The following is an 18,993-nucleotide window of genomic DNA, read 5'->3' on the forward strand; positions in this document are numbered from 1 at the left end:
TAAAATTCAAACAAATGTAAAACCAATAAAAAAATGGCCAAGTATTTTTATAAATATTTATGAGATTTTGCTGTGGGCTTCTAAACATAAAAGGAATAAAACATAGAGGATGACTAAATACGTTTTAAAACTTCAGTTTGCTTGAGAGCACTGTGTCGGTTAGTATACTTTAGGTTTCCATGACAGAGAACCCAATTCAAACTGATTAAGAGAAAAGGGGAATTTAAGCATCATCAAAACAAAAGCCAGAGTTACCTAGCTTTCAGTGTTCAAAGCCCCATCTTAGTAAATGTATGAAAAAATGGTTAGCCATATTAATTAGCAAAGAAATATAAATTAAAGAGAGAAAATTTTAACGTACCAAAATTAATTAAAAATTTTAGTACCATTTATTAAGAAGGGTTTAAAGAAGTTGCCATTTTTACATTGAAGATGGGAATATAAGTAGGTATAATTTTTCTGGTGGTAATTTGGAAATGTGTATGAAAAGTCTTACAATTTTGTTTATTCTTTGACAGAAATTCAATCTCTAGGATTGTAAATCCTAATCTAGGATTACTAAAGAAGTAATTTAAGGTACTTACCAAGATGAGGCATGTTTAAGAATGTTTCTTATAGAATTATGAACAATTCCCCTGAAATTGGAAGGAAACTTAAGGTCTAGCAATATGGGCTTTGTTAGAAAAATTATGATAAATCTGTAAGATGGAATACCATATAGCCTTTCAAATACCATTCTCAAAGGACATTTAATGATAAAGAGAAAAGTCATGGTTATGAAACAGTATAAACAACAGTATTCCAATTTTTTCAAATTGTCATACCTGGGTGTAAGTATACAGAAAATAGAAAAGACAAGAATATAAATATTAACAGTAATTATCTGTGGCTGATGATACCACAAATGATTTTAATTATTTCTTACTCTACTTTTCTGCATTTTCTACACTTTCTTCATCAACCATGTATTATTGACCATAAAATGTTAATGAATATGGGGAGAAAAAAATGCTGTAAACTATTTTTTATTATTTCTAGCAAATTTCTTTACAAGGCGATATTATGTATTAGTGATTCTCAATTAGACTCACCTGGGAGCTTAACAACAAACACCTATTTCCTCCAGGATCCACCTCCAGAGACTCTCATGTAGTCCATCTAGGTGAGCCCTCATTAGTATTTTATAGAAGCTCCCCAGTTAATTCTAATGAATTATCAAAATCAAGAATTAATGTTTCAGCATGGGTGATCAAATAGATGAATAATTGTGCTTAAAGCTACCTCCCCCTCCCCCACGCAGACTATTGGTTTGAAAAAGTAAGACCTACAATTTGTCAGAGGGGAGACTGACAATATAGTTTAGAAGGACTGTCTAATAATCTTATAGGTCTGTAAGTTTGTGGGAGTGCAGGATTTGCATTTTTGAAGGTGTAAGAAGTTTGGCAATTCTGCATAGCCCAGTCTCAATTACATTTTGTATATCATCTCATTAAACTGTTAAGAACTGGAAAGGCAATATGAAGGACAGGATAAAGAGCAGATAAAGGCTATTTTTGCTTATTGATGATTCTTTTAAAAATTTATTGTTTAAAGAATTGTTTATTGACAATTCTTCCCTCTAAGAGAGGAAAAACACTATTTAGGGAACTGAAGAATTTTCTTCTCACTTGCACACATGCAATTTTTAAATATCAAGAACGGCAGAGGTGTTTTTATGATAGAATGATAATAATTATAGCAATTGCAGCCCATTTATGCTGAGCACAGTCGGTCTTCCAATTCTGGGGGACAAAGAATCTTACGTCCATTATCTCAAAATAATGAAACTAACCAAGGAGTGCAATGAAATCACTATACACAAGATATGCCACAAGCCTGGAAGAAATGACCCTAGAGGGAAGTACTAATATGAGAAAAAGAAAAATCAGGAATAAAGGAGGAGATGTAAGGTAATATAAAAGAACAAAATTCTTCTTTGGGCTGGAGGTGGGGGAAATTTTTACTTTTAATTTCTTCCTACCATCAAGGGAGAGACCCTAAAGATGGCCTAGTTCTGTTAGCATGGCTTCCAGAGGTCTGAGTACATGATTCCTCTTCTCTACAGCATTGGCTTCAGGAATATACTTGATCTGAACTCAGTTAGCCTGGCAGGGCTGAGTGTGATGGATGAGATCTTTGTTTGTTCAGGCTAAATTGTAGATTATCTACCCTAGTAATCATACTGTGTATTCTGAAACTCTGATCTATGTGCATTGGTTCTCCAACCTCCTTTATATTAGGCTGGGTTTGAAAAGGAATAGCTGAGCTTCTAGGATTGATGTGATATTCGCTCAGATGTGACCTTTCACAATTATGTACCCTAAAGGTGAGGATCTGGATACCAACTCTTCCACTTGTCTCAAGAGTATAACCTTGAGGCTCTCTCTGTGATGTCCTTCTCAATCCTTTAGATAATAAATCTTGCTTAATTTACTCAATAGGTGTCTGGTCTTTAGATCCAAGAAATGACCACTGACAGTCAAAATGGAGATCACAAAAGTCCTCAACAGATTAATAGTTTTAAAATCATCATGAGCAGGTTATTACTTTTATAAATAATATTTTTTAAAAAGACAAAATAAAATACAAGCAAAGCTTTTTTTAAATAAATTATGGCCTGAAGGGAGTGATTTCTTTCTCAAAAACAAAAAAAAAAAACCCAAAAGGGTTTATATAATGTTGTTAATAAGAAACAAAACATATCCACAATTCACTGTTCCTCCACACCTATTTTACTATCGCTCTAAAGCACTGTTGCAAGAACTTGGGAATATACTCTAACGGAAATCAGGGAAATACAATGCCCTTCTCAGAATTCTCACTACTTTCCCCAAAATCCACAGTTGCTTATACGAAACTGCAAACTGGAATGTGTCTAAGTTTCTCTCCTTGTTAAGTCACAATACGCTTGAAGGAAAACTCCTCATTTTATACTTGTTTTACATCACTTACAAGGCAGCGATTAAGAACCGCTGAAGGCAATGCTTGAGCAACATAGGTTAGTGTGGGCTTTGGTAAGAAAACAGACCTGTGTTCTAATTCTTAGTGCGTATTTTCTAGCTGTGAGAACTTGGTTAAATCATTTTCTTTCAGGAGACAATTTAAACCTATTCAACAAGTACTTAAGTACATAGAGAATCCGGCTAAAAACAAAATAGGCAGCATTCCTTCCCAAAAAAGCTTTCAACAATCCCAAAGACAGAAATTTGAAAAACCACGGAAGATCTTATTTGTAAAATGAAAATCACATCCATTGCCAAGCGTCGTGCAGATCAAATGAGATACATTAAAGTGACTGTTTGGTTCACTGTCTAGCACATAGTTAACGCTCAGTAAGCACTAGAGAGAACTTGGCAAAGCAATGCAGATTGAAGTTTGGGTTTCACTTCGTTATCACGTGACGACCTCAGCTTACACAGTTGGGTTCCCCAGGCCTTTCCACTCAGGCCCAAACCAGCGTCTACCTACATGCTTGAGGGAAGAGACCAGGATACGGAGGACACAAAGCCCAGAGCAGCAAGCAAAGTTCTAGCCGGGCCAGAGCCGGCAGGTTGTCGCCTCTCGCCTTCAGCAACCGGTTACCTTCAGGACCTAGGTATCAGCACAGTTCAGCCGCGGTCAGGCTGGAGCTCCTATTGGCTATTCTTTCTCGGAAACGCGCACCTTTTCCCGCCCCGTCACCTTTCAGTCTACTGTACGCGTATCTACTCCGCTCCGCCCCACCTTCGCTGCCCCGCCTCCCTGGCGGAATCGTGCCATTGGTGGATCTCCAGGGCCTTGAGAATGGGAGTGCGCATGCGCACTCGTTCCGGGGGCCCTCCGGAAAGAAGCTAGCTGGCCGGGGTTGGAGGAAGGCGGTCGCGCCCCGCCTGGGTGAAAGGGCGGCTGCGGCGCTGGGTGGGGCCGAGGTCCAGGGCTGGTGGCCGGGCTGCTGTGGGGCCTGCGAGCTGCTGCAGAGCTGTGCGCTGCTCTGGCGGGGCGGGGCCGGCTGAGTGGAGTCCGCGCGCGCCCTGCTGAGCTGCCCGCTCCGGCGGCTGCGCTGCTCTCCAGCGGCGACGTCGCGCCGGAGTCTCCAGCATGAACGAGCTGAGGCTTAGGGCGGTCCGCGAGCCGGACGCACCGCCTGAGGACAAGGTAGCTGCGGCATGGGGTGGATGCGGCCAGCGGGGCGCTCCCGGGAGGTTCGCGGGGGGCGCGCAGAAGGGTCGTCTAGCTCCTTGACCCTTTGTCGAGGCCGACGCACCCGGCCTGGGCAGCGCGGAGCGTCCTCGGGTGCCGGCCCCCAAATAGTGCGCATCAGGGGTCAGCAAGTTAGGGCCCCGGGGACCCGGCTCAGGGGTCCGGTTGGGGGTGATATCTCTGCGGCGCAGGAAGGAGCGCGCAGGGGTTTGCGCACGGCCTCCTGCCTCGTAGGTTGGGGGTCCCTCTCCAGGCCCGTACCTCCCGAGGCCTTCCTCGGTGTGAAGACGTCGAGACCCCTCAAAACTGTCTCTGTCAGACGACTGCTCTGAACCCGATTTAGGCTCTCCGCACCTCTCTAAAACTTAAAGATTTTTGGGGGGGGGGGGTATCAAAACAAGGCCTTGGGACTCCTTAATTAGGAGATTTAAATCCCTCCTGGAAAGTGAAATCTGTTGGCTTTAAACAGAGAAATCTCTTAACTCATGCAGTGAGCAAGTGTGAGAAGGTATACTCCCAATAGATGAGCTTCTTTCCTACTTCAGGTGTGGGCATTGATGGGGTAGAGTAGGGTTAAAAAAGAGGCCATTTTGGCGGGCATGCGGCTGGATGGGGCGGGAGGGCCGAGGGGGAGTAAGTCTCCTTTCGTTGAAGTAAAATATCTGTGTAGGGAAGTTGAGGAAGGTGGATAGTGGTTGTGAGTCTGTGAATGTCGAATGACAGCATAAGGGTTGGCAGTTCGTAGTAGTATTTCAAGCCTCGAGTTAGTGGTTAGGAGCAGTGGATTTGGTAAATTGATCTGTCAGTGATGGGTAGAATGGACTGAGGGAACTTGGACCAGTATGGAAGAGACTAGTTAACTTGGGAGTTGCTAATGTAATGGGTGACCTGCAGATGTTTTCTTTGATCCATATGTCCTTTAAAAACGAGAAGATTTCTCTTAACAGTCTGAATTTCTTGCTTATTATCTTGGATAATTGGAAGATCTGCCATCATGTTCCCACCTAATTAATTTGGAGCTGAGGAACAGCTGTTCCCACCTGTGCCTGTTGCTGCACAGTAGGCCTACAGCATCCGCTTATGTAACTTGCAGGTTTTGAGGAAAGGAACATTAGGTAAATATCAGGAAGGAAGAAAACACAAGATTTGGTGACAGACTGTCGACAGAGCAGTTATACTAGGAGGAATGTTTTGGGTGAGATGTAATGGGGTTTTCACATTTTTGTTGTTGCTATTGACAGTGGATGATCATTCAAGGAGAACTCTTCATATTAATTTTTGGAATATATTTTGGACAAAGTTTAGGGCTTCGGCTCATGTTTGAGTTGTTTGCATAGATAAGGTACTTCAAAATCTCTAATCTTTCCATTAAATACCCTGGTTGGGTCTGAAAGAACCCTGTCCCCACCCCGCATATACTAGTTGGTGAGTATTCAGATGTTTGGAGTCTATGTAGCCCTGTTTAAGGGTGACAGGTCAGACTTGATGTTAATGGGACTTCGTGTGCCTAGAAGATGTGAGAAGAGGGAGAAAAAAGACAGCTAGTTAGCTAAATTTTTGAAAAATTATTTGTAATAATTAGGCAAACTTATCAGTAAAAACAAAACCACACACATGAGTACGTGCACAAAAAACCGTTTCTACTCTCCCTACCCAACTCCTTGGATCCATCTCCCAGAGGAATAGTTCCAGCTGATTGTTAAATACTTTCTCATCTCTGCTTTAGGTAGGGAGTACATGAGGAGCTGTCCAGCTGAAGGTGCCTTAATTTTTTACAAGTGCACTTAAACTACTTCATACAATGACAGTGCCTGGGATTGTGCGGTCCGCTAAGTGCGTGTAGCTCCTAAAGCATAGTGGCTACTGTATTCTGTTAAAAGCCTGAGGCAGTCCATTAGCCCAGAATAAGGCAATCAGCTCCTCATCCCATCACTCTGGATTTCTGAATTATGTATAGGATTTTTAATAATAAAGATATATCTTAAGAATTGTAAAATGCTTTACCTTTGGTGAGTGTATATATAGTTGAGTTTTTAAAAATCTTGATTTATTCCATTTCATAGTTTGAACAGCTTTCATGATTCTGGCTTTGCTGATATTCTTAGAATTTAAGAAAATTAGGAATAATAATTTAATAGTAGAATAATTTAGAAAACAATATCAGGTCAATTCATTAAAAGAACTGGAACAAATATGAAAGATTCTTTAAAATGTTATAGTTGCTTAACTGACAGTCATTAGTTTCAAAATAATCTGGAGAATGTGTTTATTATGAAAGTCAGAAGATATTTTGTTATATTTAGCATCCTAGAATGGAATTTTCAAAGCCAGTTGCTAATAAAGGAAATGTTTCCCTCTGGGAACTGTGCTTATAATTTTAAAGTCCCAAAGCACAGTATTGTTGCCAAACTAAGACACTTGGAATTTAAGCTTTGGGAATGACCTTTTTCCTACCCAACTATGTGTTTACAGTGTAGCTTAAGAAAGAAGAGGATGAAGCATGGACTGGATTGTTATCTTAAAGTTTATAATTGGGTTGACATTTCAGAGGACTTTGTTTTGGAGGTTAGAGTGAAGGTTCTGGGGTTTGCTGCTGTGCTTAGATGCTGGAGTGCTATTTAAATTAGAACTTTACTCTTTTCAAGGCTTCCTTTCTAGGTTGATGAACCAGTATTGGGAGGAAATGGTGATGGCATTTAGAAAGGGGAGCTCAAATTTTAACTGAAGACTGGTTAAGAGCAGGGGCTTAGGGTGTTATTCTGAGCATGATGTGTAGAACGACCATCTTGCAGTGCTCTCTTCCCAATAAAGTGTGCTATATGAAGAAAAAAAAAAACAATCAGTTGCTAGATCCATCTTGAGCCTGGGCTCTGCTACTTAAGAACTGTGTAACTGAGCAAATCACTTGTATAAAAGCCTATTTGTCCAACGCTAAAATGGGGATGATAAAATAACGTGCATTAGAGGATAATTGTGTGGATTAAATGAGTGTTCATGTTACATAGGGAGGGCAGGAATAGTCACATTGTAATAATGTGATAGCTATTGTTTCTGATTGAAATATGGTGTTATAGAAAACTCTTATTAAAAAACATCTTCTGTCTATGGCCATGCCGCCCTGAACAAGCCTGATCCCGTCTGATCTCAGAAGCTAAGCAAGGTCGGGCCTGGTTAGTACTTGGATGGGAGACTGACTACCTAGGAAGACCAGGTGCTGTAGGCATAAAAAAAAATAAATAAGGGATTGTAAACTGACAAGGTCCTTGCAATCTGTGAGGTAACCAAGGGTTGCTTTGCCTAAACAACAACAACAACAACAAATCTACTCTTGGAAGATGATTAAATCTTCAAGTTAACAAGTGTTTGGAGTAGTCTTCCTACTCATCACCTTTTAGGGAAAGGGTATGGACAGGACTTGGCCTTCTATGACCTGTCTTTTCAGTTAATTTTCTTGCTGAATTTTTGTGCTCAGAATCACAGTCAAGCTTTAGCTGTAGAAGGAGCATCACTGTACGATTATCTTCCCTTCGTAGCACTAGCTGTAATATATTTTAGGACTGGTGAATAGTTAAAAATGTGGGTTTTTTTCTGATAGAATTTTAAAACTACCGAAATAATAAAAATCTTATTTTAAGAGCTATAATTACCTCAGGTGTAGGAAAAATGCTTTATTTCTTTCAAAAAAAATTTTTGCATTGAGAAATACTTTGGGTATTGAAAAATTAGTAACCCCTTAATTGTGGTTCTCAGACTGAAATTGGTAGAGAAGGCGAAAGATTGATTTGTCATAAACCCACCACTTTAAGTTTCTTAATTATGTTTGTCAAGCAATATAATTTTATTTTAAAAACTCAGTTACTCCACAATTTATGAGTACTTAAAATTAATTTTTTAAAAAGCAAATTTTGTTTAAAATGTTTCATTGGCACAAATTTGTGAGCTTTTTTTTATTAGAAGAATTTATATTATTTAAAAATGTTAAGTTGCGTTCATCAGGTGTTAAAACTTGAAGGGATCCTAAAGATCATTATTTTATAGATGTGGATGCCATAGCTCAGATACTTGCCAAAGGTCACACAACTGGTTAGATGCAGAATGGTTAATAGTATGTAGCTTTCGTAATTCTTGTTTTGTTTTTTTTTCTTCATAATCTTGCATAATGCTGCCTTTAAGGGCACAGAATTAATTTACAGACTTTAAAAGCTTCGGCACTGATTGACTTTGATAGAAAAAATGCCTAAATGTCATCTCTCTTTCTTATGTGGCTACAAAAATTAAAAATAAAATCTTCCAAAATGTCACATATATATAAAAAAGTAAATTCTCAGATAGTAAATGTGGAGATTCTGAGAAACAGTGTTTTTGGGGGGTGAGGGGGTAGAAAAAGTTGATTAGGTTCAGTTTCCCCAGTTATTGTGTGACTGGTGATTATTTATTTTGAAGCCCGTCTCTGGGAGTGGCCACTTGAGTATCCTTGACAGTATCCCAGTGAGGTGCAGGTTTCTCACTCTGAACTGCATGTAAGGCTACTCAGAATAAATGCTTTCTGATTCATGGCTCTTAGTATCAGAACTGTTTCTCCTAGCAATAATCAGTCATTGAGTGTTCAATACACCTTCTCCTTCGGACATTCATGGAATCCAGTGTCTCCTTTATATGATCTCTGTTAGCTTTAAGGGAGGAGGGCTAGTGTCTTTGTTCATTAGGAAAATGTCCAGGATTTTGTACGAATTTTGGCTCCAAATAATATTTTTTTCTTCCAGTAAATCTGTAGCTATAACTGCAAGAGAGTCTGTCCATGTGGTCTTTTCTCCCCCACAAATGAATATTGATTATTCACTTGTTTCTTGATCATAGGAGAGGTGTTATATTATGGCTCTGTGCTTATCAGCACAGACTTGGAGTTGGACTGCTTGGTTTAAACTTGGCTTCGCCACTAGCCTCAGTTATCTCATCTGAAAAATGGGACTCACAATGGGATTGTCCTGAGGTATTATCATGCCTTTCCTATACAAACTGTACCTTAGAATAACCAAATAGTTGATTAGGAGAAGTTTCTTTTTATAGAATAAGTGGAAAAGGACTGATAGAATATTATTATTTTCAACCCCCACTGAATTAATAGAACAAGGTAGCAGCCATCCATGCTGCTGCCATCACAGACAACCAGATGTTGCATATCTCTTGATGGAAGTATGCAGTACTACTGATGGAATAATCTTGTCCAAAAATCATATCTGAGCTTGATCAGGACTCTAGTCCTAAGAACTAATTTACTGTGCTCACTTCGGCCGCACATATACTAAGAACTAATTTACAGAAAATTCAAGGAACAGAAGAGCACATTGAAAACACCACTGGACAATTGACTTGATTGCTTTAGAAAATAAATGGCAAGGAGACACCCCTCTCCAGGACTTTAAAAAAAAAGAGAGAGAGAGGAGAGTGATAGACGTGGAAGATAAAACCTACAGATTAAAAAACTTAAGGCACATTAATGATTTCTGGACTTTATTTGGACCCTGATTCAGTCAAACTGTCATAAAGACAAAAACTTGAAATTATTGGATAAATTTAGGTACTTAAAGTATTGTTAATTTTTTTTAGGTGTGATAATGGTATACTTATGTTTAAAAGTCCCTATTAAAAAAAAAACTGACCATAAAGGAAACAATTGATAAACTGAGCCACATTGAAATTAAGACTTTTTGTTTCTTGAACTATTAAGAAAGTGAAAAGGAAGGCTACAGACAATGAGAAGAAATTTATTAAAAATATATCCCACACAGGACTCATATCTAGAATCTATAAAGAATTCCTACAAAATGAATATACAAAAAAAAAGACAAAAGAAAAATGAGTATTTCAGATGGTCCACAAATAAATGAAAAAAGTGTTCAGCATCATTAATCATCAGGGAAATCTAAATTAAAACCCACAATAAGATACCACTATACATCCACCAGAATGGCTAAAATTAAAAAGACTGAAAATACTAAGGGTTGGCAAGTATGTGGAGCAAATGGAACTTTTATATACTGCTCGTGGGAACAGAAATTAGTATAAGTACTCTGGAAAACTGGGAATATTTACTAAAGCTAGGTATACACAAACCTTATGATCTAATAGTTCTCTTAGGTGAAATCTGTACATCCATCCACTAAAATACAAGTTCTCGAATATTGAAAGCAGTATTCTTTGCAGTAGCCTCAAACTGCAAACAACTCAATTATGAATAATGCTGCTCTGGACATGGGTGTACAAATATGTGTTGGGGTTTCCGCTTTCAGTTATTTTGGGCTTATACCCTGAAGTGGAATTGCTGGCTCACATGATAATTCTATGTTTAATGTTTTTGAGGAACCGCTCGCTGTACTTGCGTATTCTCATATTTTAGAAATTTCCCAGTTTTAATTTCTAATGGCAAGTATTGATAGATAGTAATTAAGAGTGTAAAGTAGTCCTGAGGGAAAAAAAATTCAAGAGCTGCTGCTTTAATGAACTGTATTTCTTACCAAGGAAGAGCGGATTTGAAGCAGTCATTGGTAACGGGTGTGGATAGGGTGGATGATGAGTGACCTATTTTGCTCTTTCTTTAAAATTTTTTTTTAACTTTTTAAAAATTAAGTTTATTGGGGTAACATTGGTTAATACAATTATATAATTTTCAAGTGTACATTATAATTTGACATCTGTATATTCTATTGTGTGTTTAACACCCAAAGTCCAGTTTCCTTCAGCTACCATATATTCACCCCCTTTACCCACTTCACCCTCCCCCTCTTTTGCTCTTTCTAACCCACTTTGGAGGATACATAATGCGGTTACCCTAATAATCAGGTGGATTGTCAGACTCGGTAACTGAGCCACATTTGTTTTGATGGTGGTGGTGTAGAGCTTCCTGAACTGGCAAGCTTACATCTTCCTATGGACCGTGGAGGACCATGCTTTGGGATGAAAAAACTGCAGCACGAAGCTCTGTTACATTCCTGGTTTTATGTATGGTGCTCTAAGGGATCAGGCTATTTTTTTAAAAAAAGCTGCTCATCAGATCTTCACAAAGTATATGTTGCCAGTATAACTCTCAAAATACCTTTGAAGATCATACATTCCTTTTGAAATTTGACTAATGATTTGAAATTTATTTAATGATCCTGACCATCCCCCAGTGTTATTTGAAATGCAACTCAAAAATTTCCCCATTGTTTAAAATGTTGAATGGGTTTTTGAGATGTAAATATACATTTTCCTATATAAACATTGACTGAAAATATATTGGGGATTATATGCATTCTGTGAAGTTTGTGTAATAACAATCCATGGATATCTTCCCAGAAAAACCTTAGGTCAGGAAGATTGGCAGGGTGTGCTTGCTTGATCCAGCCTCATCTTCCGGCTTGTAGAACGCATCACTTCCTCCCAAGTCAGGCAGCACGAAGGCCCATCTAGTCATTAGTCATTGCGTGCAGCCGAGTTCCATATCACAGTTTAATGTCACGTAGTCTCTTTTTTGGGTCTGATGACCATGCACCAGAGGATTGCCTGCCCTCCCTGCTCCCTCCAAGTACAGTTATGGAAGGACAGGATAAAGTGGGGCAGGGTAAGCCAAATCAACTTTCTGATTCAGACAAGGAAAGAATGGGAGAGGAAACGCACAGCAGTGTCTTGTCTTACTTCTTTCCTGATTGTGTTGACTGTAAACAAAAAGTTGACTAGATATTTCATCAGCAAAGTAGATTTTGGGGGGGAAGTTAAAAGATTGCAGTCTTGTGCTTGCATCCATGGCGAGTTACATGCAAATCCCCCAGACCAAGAAGAAAGAAATTTTTTAAAGAGGGAGAGAGGAAGTTAAGAGGAGGGGCTGTTATAACCATAGAGCTCTGTTGTAATCATAGAGTTCTTCCTGTAGGGCTTTCTTGACCCACATAGAGTATGAGAGTTCCTTCCACAGGTCGTCCTGATTCCTGCCATAAATTTTGACGTTGGGAATTTGACTGAGACCTCTGTGTACTTAAATGGGGCCTGTTGTCTGATAGGCTTCATTTTAGGTTGAGTAGGTGGGGAGCAGAACCCACTAAATCTCATCCACCATCCCATACATTAAGTCTCAGTCCAGAGCTTCTCCAGGGTTTCAGAGAGCAGTGGGCTCCTTTCTCTGGAGGCTGCCTGAAGTATATATTCTTGGCTGCATTTTCTCTGTTTTATTTCATCCTTCTTAGTTCTTCAGTCTACTATGTCATCTAGAAATTTGTTTAAATCTATATCCATTGATGATCCCTGTCTCCTACGAAATAGTAGGGCCATAGTTATTCTTTACTGTGCCCATTGACATTCATTTCTGTGAGATGTTGAGGTCAAAAATCATGGGCTTCTGCCTGCCCTCTTCAACAGGAAGTTTTGAGAGACACAGCTGGTCTTAGAACATTGGGAGCAGGTAGTTGCCACACTTTTGTCATTTTGTCTGTGGGGAGGAGATGGGTAAAAATGGTTCCTGTTGATGAATGACATGCAAATTCTGGGCTTCTGCACTTGTCATTAAGAAGGGCAGGAGTTGATGACTGATCCTGGAAAGTGCCTGTGTTTGGTTTGTTGGCTGGTGGAGGAGAGGAGACAGGGTAGGAGACCAATGAAAGAGTCAGATGAGTGTGGTGTGATACCAAAGCCTGAAAGAACAAGTGTTTGAGAAGAAGGAAAGGGTCAGTGTCAGGTTCCACAGAGATTTCAGGTAGAATGAGGAGTAGATATGGTTTTATTCTGTCCATGTTATTTCCCAAGTGGCCCAAAAATCACTTCATGGAAGATGATATCTCAGAAGGTGATGGGACCTAAGTTTTTTTGAACAGCAAACCTTTATATATAGATGTGCTATTTTGTAGATTTTGCTAAGCTCTTATGATATTTTTTTTAGCCTATGTTACCTTACAGAATAACTAGCATTCTATATTTATAACCTATTTCTTTCAACATTACGTCAAAATCTTGGGCTACTATACTGAAAAGTAGTCCCCATCCTGTTTAATTGCAAGTGAATGAAAAGCAAAAATGATAGTGGCTTAAACAAAATAGAAGTATATCTCCCTCACGTAAAAGAAGTCTGGAGGTCAGCATTCTAGCAACTTCAAAGTGTCAAAGATTTGAGTTCCTTCTATTTTGTTGTTCTACCATCCTGAGTATGTGACTTCTACCTCTAGTGAAGGACGGCTGCTGGAATTCCAGCCATCACATCTACATTTCAGAAAGGAGAAAGAAGGCAAGGAGTAAGAAGAGGCCTGCTCCTTTCCTGTAAAGACACTTCCCAGAATGTGCACTCACTATTTCTGCTTAAATCTCATTGGCCGGAACTCTGTGACATGTCCTTGCCTGATTGCCGGGGTAGCTAGAAAATGTCCCATATAGGTGGCCATGTGTTTGGCTAAGCATTGGTGATCCTGTTACAGTGGAAGAAAAGGAAGACAGATATTGGGACAAGCAGCTATTTCTGAGCACTTCCTAGTGCCTGAAGATGCCTATTAAAGACTGGCTGGAGATCTACAAAGCAGTGAAAAAGAAAAGCTGGAGGTAGATGAGGGCAGAGAGTAAAGGAGGTCAGTCATGGTGGTTGAGGGTCTCCTCCTGTGGTGGCAGGAGGCTGATTCATTGACAGCATGGCAAAAAGAAAACGGGGACTGTTTTTGCATAATTGGGGATGAGCTGGGGGTTGAGCACAGGCAGCTGCCTCCTCCTCAGTCAAAGAACCCTCAAGGCACAGGTCTTGAGGATCCTTTCGTATGTACCATATAAATGTTTGGCAGACAAATAATATAAATAGCAAATCTATATATAAAGATTTACTGTTCAAAGGAATAATATGAAGGAAACTGCCTGTATTTTAGTAGCTCCCAAGTACATCCAGTACCACTTTTATAAAAGTAGAGGAAAGCCAGGCCCTCAGCATGTCCCTCTTTATCAAATTTGTATCTTTTGATCTCTATGGGACAGAGCAGTAATTGTTACCTAAAATGATGATTTTGAATTCCTACAAAATTGCATGGAAATGACCTGTCGAAGATAACCATAAATGGTGCTGCTTTAACAAGATGACTTTGGGTAAATGTTGTTATTGCACATGTATCTTTTTCCCACCATTGTGACAGAAATGTATGTTACCCAGCTGTTGGTGTAGTAACTAGCTGGAGGTGGTACAGCTACTGGCAGGGCTGGCATTGAAACTCAGGTGTCCTGCTGCCTGAAGGGCCTAACGAGGACGCCGTGGTTAGGTTCTTATTAGCCCGACGGGGCAGTTCTCTTTGGAGAAATGAATCAGTTATTAATATATTCAGTCTTCAAAATAATAATAGTCTTCAAAATAATAATAGTCTTCAAAATAATAATAGTCTTCAAAATAAGAGATCCTTGGTAGAAAAATAACTAAAGGATAAAGTTGAGAAATAGGCCTATTATGTTGAATGTGAAACAAGGCTCAGAAAGTCTGGCTGGCCAACTGGAATTCTGATCACATTTGTCCTGTTTTTTCCATGGACTTAACTCCAACTGCATAAATCTCTGTTCCCTTTCACTGTAGGTTTATAGCGTTCCATCCTGCTTTGAACGTGAGGGTGCTTGTAGACACCCAGGGACTCCCTCCCTTCACTGCTGATCTTTGGCTACTTTTAATAGAATCTCCTACTACAATTCAGTCTTTGCTGTATGGGGACTAATGTTTGTTCCCTCCTATTGTTTTGATAAAGAAAGTGCCACATGAGCTTTTTTTTTTTCCACAAGGATGTCAGCCAAACACCCAGTTTTCTCTTGAACAGTTGCCATTTCTATCTCTCTGTTCCACAGCGTTCTCTATACAGAGACTTTTCAATTTTCACATAGTGGTCTCTTGAAAAGGTGCCACTGGGGAGTAGCTATTTTGAGAACTTTTAACAAAGAACCATTTCTTCCAGAGATATCCACCTCTCCTGGGTACTTATCACCAGACAAGTGACATTTCATTGTTACGAAGGGTTCCACTTGAGTCCTCTAGTAGCTGTGGTAGATACCCTATTTCTTAGATCTCGGGAAGAATTATCTTGATTATTGGGTTTGGTGTTCTAACACATGACTCTTAACATTTCTCATGGGTCATAAAATAACCAAAACACTAGAGTGAGCCACCATTTTTAGTGTCCGAGGGGGTCAAAAAGGGGATAGAAAACTAAGATGGTTTGAGATTTTTCAGGACCCTTTCTTTTCAGGGAATTTAGGTCCAGGATTTCCAGCCTTCATTGGCCACTAATCTCTGTTAGCTTTGATGAGTTCAAAACAGGCATACCTTGGGGATATTGCGGGTTTGGTTCTAGACTACCGCAATAAAGTGTCATGATCTTTTTGCTGGTAGAGAGTCTTGCCTTCAATTTGTAAAAAACAACACCTGTGAAGCGCAATAAAGTAAAGCGTAATAAATTAAAAAAAAAAAAGGTATGCCAGTATAGGTAACGTGGTTGTAGAAGCTGACCTTGGGGGCTGGTTCTTTCTGTTGCTTTGAAGAATTTCACATTGCCTCATGTATTCATCTGTGTGACCCCAGGGCTCACTAGTTATTTTGAAATAGTTAATACTTCCTGGACAGGGGTTGAGTAAGGGGCTTGGTGGGGTTAGACATTTGAGCTGGAGGAACAGAAGTGTGCCAGGCAGGTTGGACAGAGAATGAGACAGTGTTCCCAAATGCAATAGGAAGGCTTTTGAGAGTTTACGGGGAAGCCAGTAAAGGTGTCTGTTTTGTTTTTGTTTTGGGAGGCAACAAAAGTTATTCTCAGAGACTGGGTTTTCTTTGCCAGCAATTTATTTAGCACAGGTTCCCTGTGGGAATTATAATTTCACAAGGCAGTAGCATATAGGCTAATTTAATAAGCAACGTAAAGGAATAATGTATTCCAAATGAATGAGAGATTAATCACACTATTCTTCCAGGCAAGAGGAGAAGAGAGAAATAGTCTAAATTTAACATGAGGTGTACCTTTTTATACAAGTTAACATGTAGGAGAGTCGGGGTCCAGCCTAGAGCTGATTTCAAACACGTTGCTGGGTAACAAAGATGCCAGTGCTAGTAGGCAAGCTGATCACTTTCATAGGGCCAGCTTTATGGTTTGTAAACCCCTGTCTACCAGGAGTGCCTGCCAAGACAAGCTAATGGCCAAAGGGACTTAGGAGAGTTTTAGGTTAGGAGGAGCCACCTTGCCCAAACCAAAAGTCTCAATGGTGCTCACAGACTCTCAGTATTTATAGTTTAACTATCCCGCAGCCATAGTTGCTTCTCCATACATTTTTTTTATTACTATATTTTTATTGAAGTATAGTTGGCTTACAATATTATATTATTGAAGTATAGTCATCTTACAATATTAGTTTCAAGTGTACAACGTAGTGATTCAGTGATTATATACCTTGTGATCACCACGATAAGTCCAGTAACCACTTGTCACCGTGCAAAGTTATTAAATAATACCATGGTGTGAGGTCTACGTGGCCCTTATACTCTGAGGCCCAGCTCTTCTCTGGAACCATCTGGACTCTGGCTTGCACCCCTACTCTCCCCGCCCCTTTATCATCTCCCTTCCTTCTCCAGGCTTATGTGGGAATCGTCCAAATCCTGGTTAGGTGCTGTCTCTTGCTCTCTCCTCAGCAGGTGCAGTCTCGGGAATCGGGCTTCTGTCTTGGATTTCTGTAGCTTCCTTGCGATTTAGTAAAGGCATGTTGAGCCATGGGGGTTCCTGGCAGGATGGCAACTCTGACCGTCTCAGGGTGAAGAAAGTAGGGAGATCTTGAAGGCACAGCTCTTCTGACTTGGTCATAAACTCCTGGACTCTGTCAATTTTGGCTATTTGTAACACATGAGGTTGTCAGGAGGCTGAGTGGTGCTAAAGACAACTGTGAAGATTAGCAACTGATTGGGCAGTAAGATCCAGGCCTCTGGATTCAGGAGGAATTTGTTGAGCTCAGTGACTTGAGTTGAGCAAAAGGAAAATACTGCCATGTCAGTATTTATTTTTAGTATCAAAGTGCCATGCTACATTAACATGATGCGTGCTTAATTATCCCAACATTTTGTTTAAAAGTGTTTAGACTATATGAAATTAAAAAGACAGTAAGACTAAGTGGTTCAGGTGCGCAAAGTTTGGACACACTACCGAATGTCAAGTAAAAACTTAAATTCATACAAATTTAAATGCTAATCATAAAAATTACTATTCCTATTAGGTTAATTTAAATTTTATTTAAATTTTATTCAGAATTAAAACTTACCTAAATGTACTAGATAAACTACATTTACTAAATTCAAGATTAAAACACTAAAATTTAAATGCAGTACTCTTTTAAAATATACATCAATGATGAGATTGACTTCAGCACATTTTCAACTATTTTTCTGTAATGAAAACTATGGAGTAGGGGAATGATGAGACTATTGAACTACAGCTCATTCCTCTTATTAATCTTTCATCTCCAGATCTCACCTGTCATTCGATAACTTTGAGGGAAAAAATTTTGGTGGGAGGGGAGGAGTAGAGAATGTAGTAGCCTTTTAATTGCTAGTGTGCTATGGTTTTTGGTTCAAAGACAGTATTTCCTGTTTGTCTTGGTGTTCTTTAGTTTCATCACTAGTTTGGAAATTAGTTTTATCATTTCATTTCATCATTAGTTTCTTTGAACTGGAGTGAGATTTTGCTTTATTGGTTGATTTTCTTTCTCTTCCTGAGGATTACGGAGAGGAAAAAAAAAAGTCTTCTAAATGAGGAAATCTTGGTAAGTCTCAAATATAAATAGGCTAATAGGAGAGCATATGATTCAGTTTTTCATCTATAAAACCTTAATAATGCCTAGTCTCCTCCTTATTCATGCCCCCAACCAACATTTGTATGGTGAGTTAGTTTACAACATGTTTCTGTGCATTGCTTCTTCAGGCCTTTCAGGATATTTTAGATCTCGATCCCCAGGAATAAACACATTTTACAGTGTGTCCCAATACAAAGTTGTGTGTATGAATCACTTTGAAAAAAGTTTTAGGAAACAGTACTTTTACTATATGTGATACATTCAAAAGTTTTCTGTTCTGTTTGATTCTTATTCTACTTTTTTATGTAAACTTTTATTGAAGTGTAACATACAGAAAAGTGTCCATATCATAATCATAAAGTGGGATGACTTTTCATAAAGTAAGCACCTCTCTGTGACCTGCCCCCATCAGACAGCACATTACCGGTACTTGGGAAGGCTCCATTGTGATCTCTTCCAGTCAGTTCCCTCTCTCAGAGGTACCCCTAGCCTGGCTTCTGGCACTGCATTTTATTTTTTGATAGTTGTGATCCACTGAATTGATTTCAAGACCCGGTAGCTCTCTACCCATGGCTCAAAAACCACAGCCTTATTTTATCTTTCTGATGCAGGACAGGGCAAATTTCCCCAGAGAAACCAAGCCCTGCACTGAAAGAAGAGGGCCCTTTGGCCGAGAGCATAGAAAGACTTAAACACACACACCAAAGTTAGAGTCAAAAAGAAAGTTTATTAGAAAAGAGGTAACACTCCACAAAGTGTGGCCTCCTCGTAGGTGGAGAGTGAGAGGGAAGGGACCCTGAGTGTTCAGGGAATTCAGTTTATATGTCATTCTTTAGTTCCTGTGAGTTATAGTTTAAGGACTTTGTTTTACCCATTTCCTTTGTTATGGGCAGGCATATAGTGAGGAAGAATAAGAGTCTTTGGAAAAGGTAAGATGATGATGTGGTGAAAAGCCTGCTGGCAGTTCCCAGCCTT

At 39.4% G+C, this 18,993-nt stretch overlaps 1 protein-coding gene and 1 pseudogene across 1 annotated transcript in view; both read left to right on the top strand.

The window, feature by feature from the left end:
* Positions 1–3,892: 3,892 nt before the first annotated feature.
* CDS2 (CDP-diacylglycerol synthase 2) overlaps positions 3,893–18,993 on the top strand; it is a 37,558-nt gene continuing 22,457 nt past the window's right edge. The window contains exon 1 of the mRNA XM_016128422.2: positions 3,893–4,173. Coding sequence (XP_015983908.1) covers positions 4,117–4,173 — 57 coding nt within the window. The 5' untranslated portion in view covers positions 3,893–4,116. The remainder of the gene's footprint in view (positions 4,174–18,993) is intronic.
* Positions 7,319–7,441, top strand: LOC118610248 (annotated as a pseudogene).

This window comes from Rousettus aegyptiacus, unplaced genomic scaffold (assembly GCF_014176215.1).
Source record: "Rousettus aegyptiacus isolate mRouAeg1 unplaced genomic scaffold, mRouAeg1.p scaffold_m13_p_12, whole genome shotgun sequence".
Classification (NCBI taxonomy): domain Eukaryota; kingdom Metazoa; phylum Chordata; class Mammalia; order Chiroptera; family Pteropodidae; genus Rousettus; species Rousettus aegyptiacus.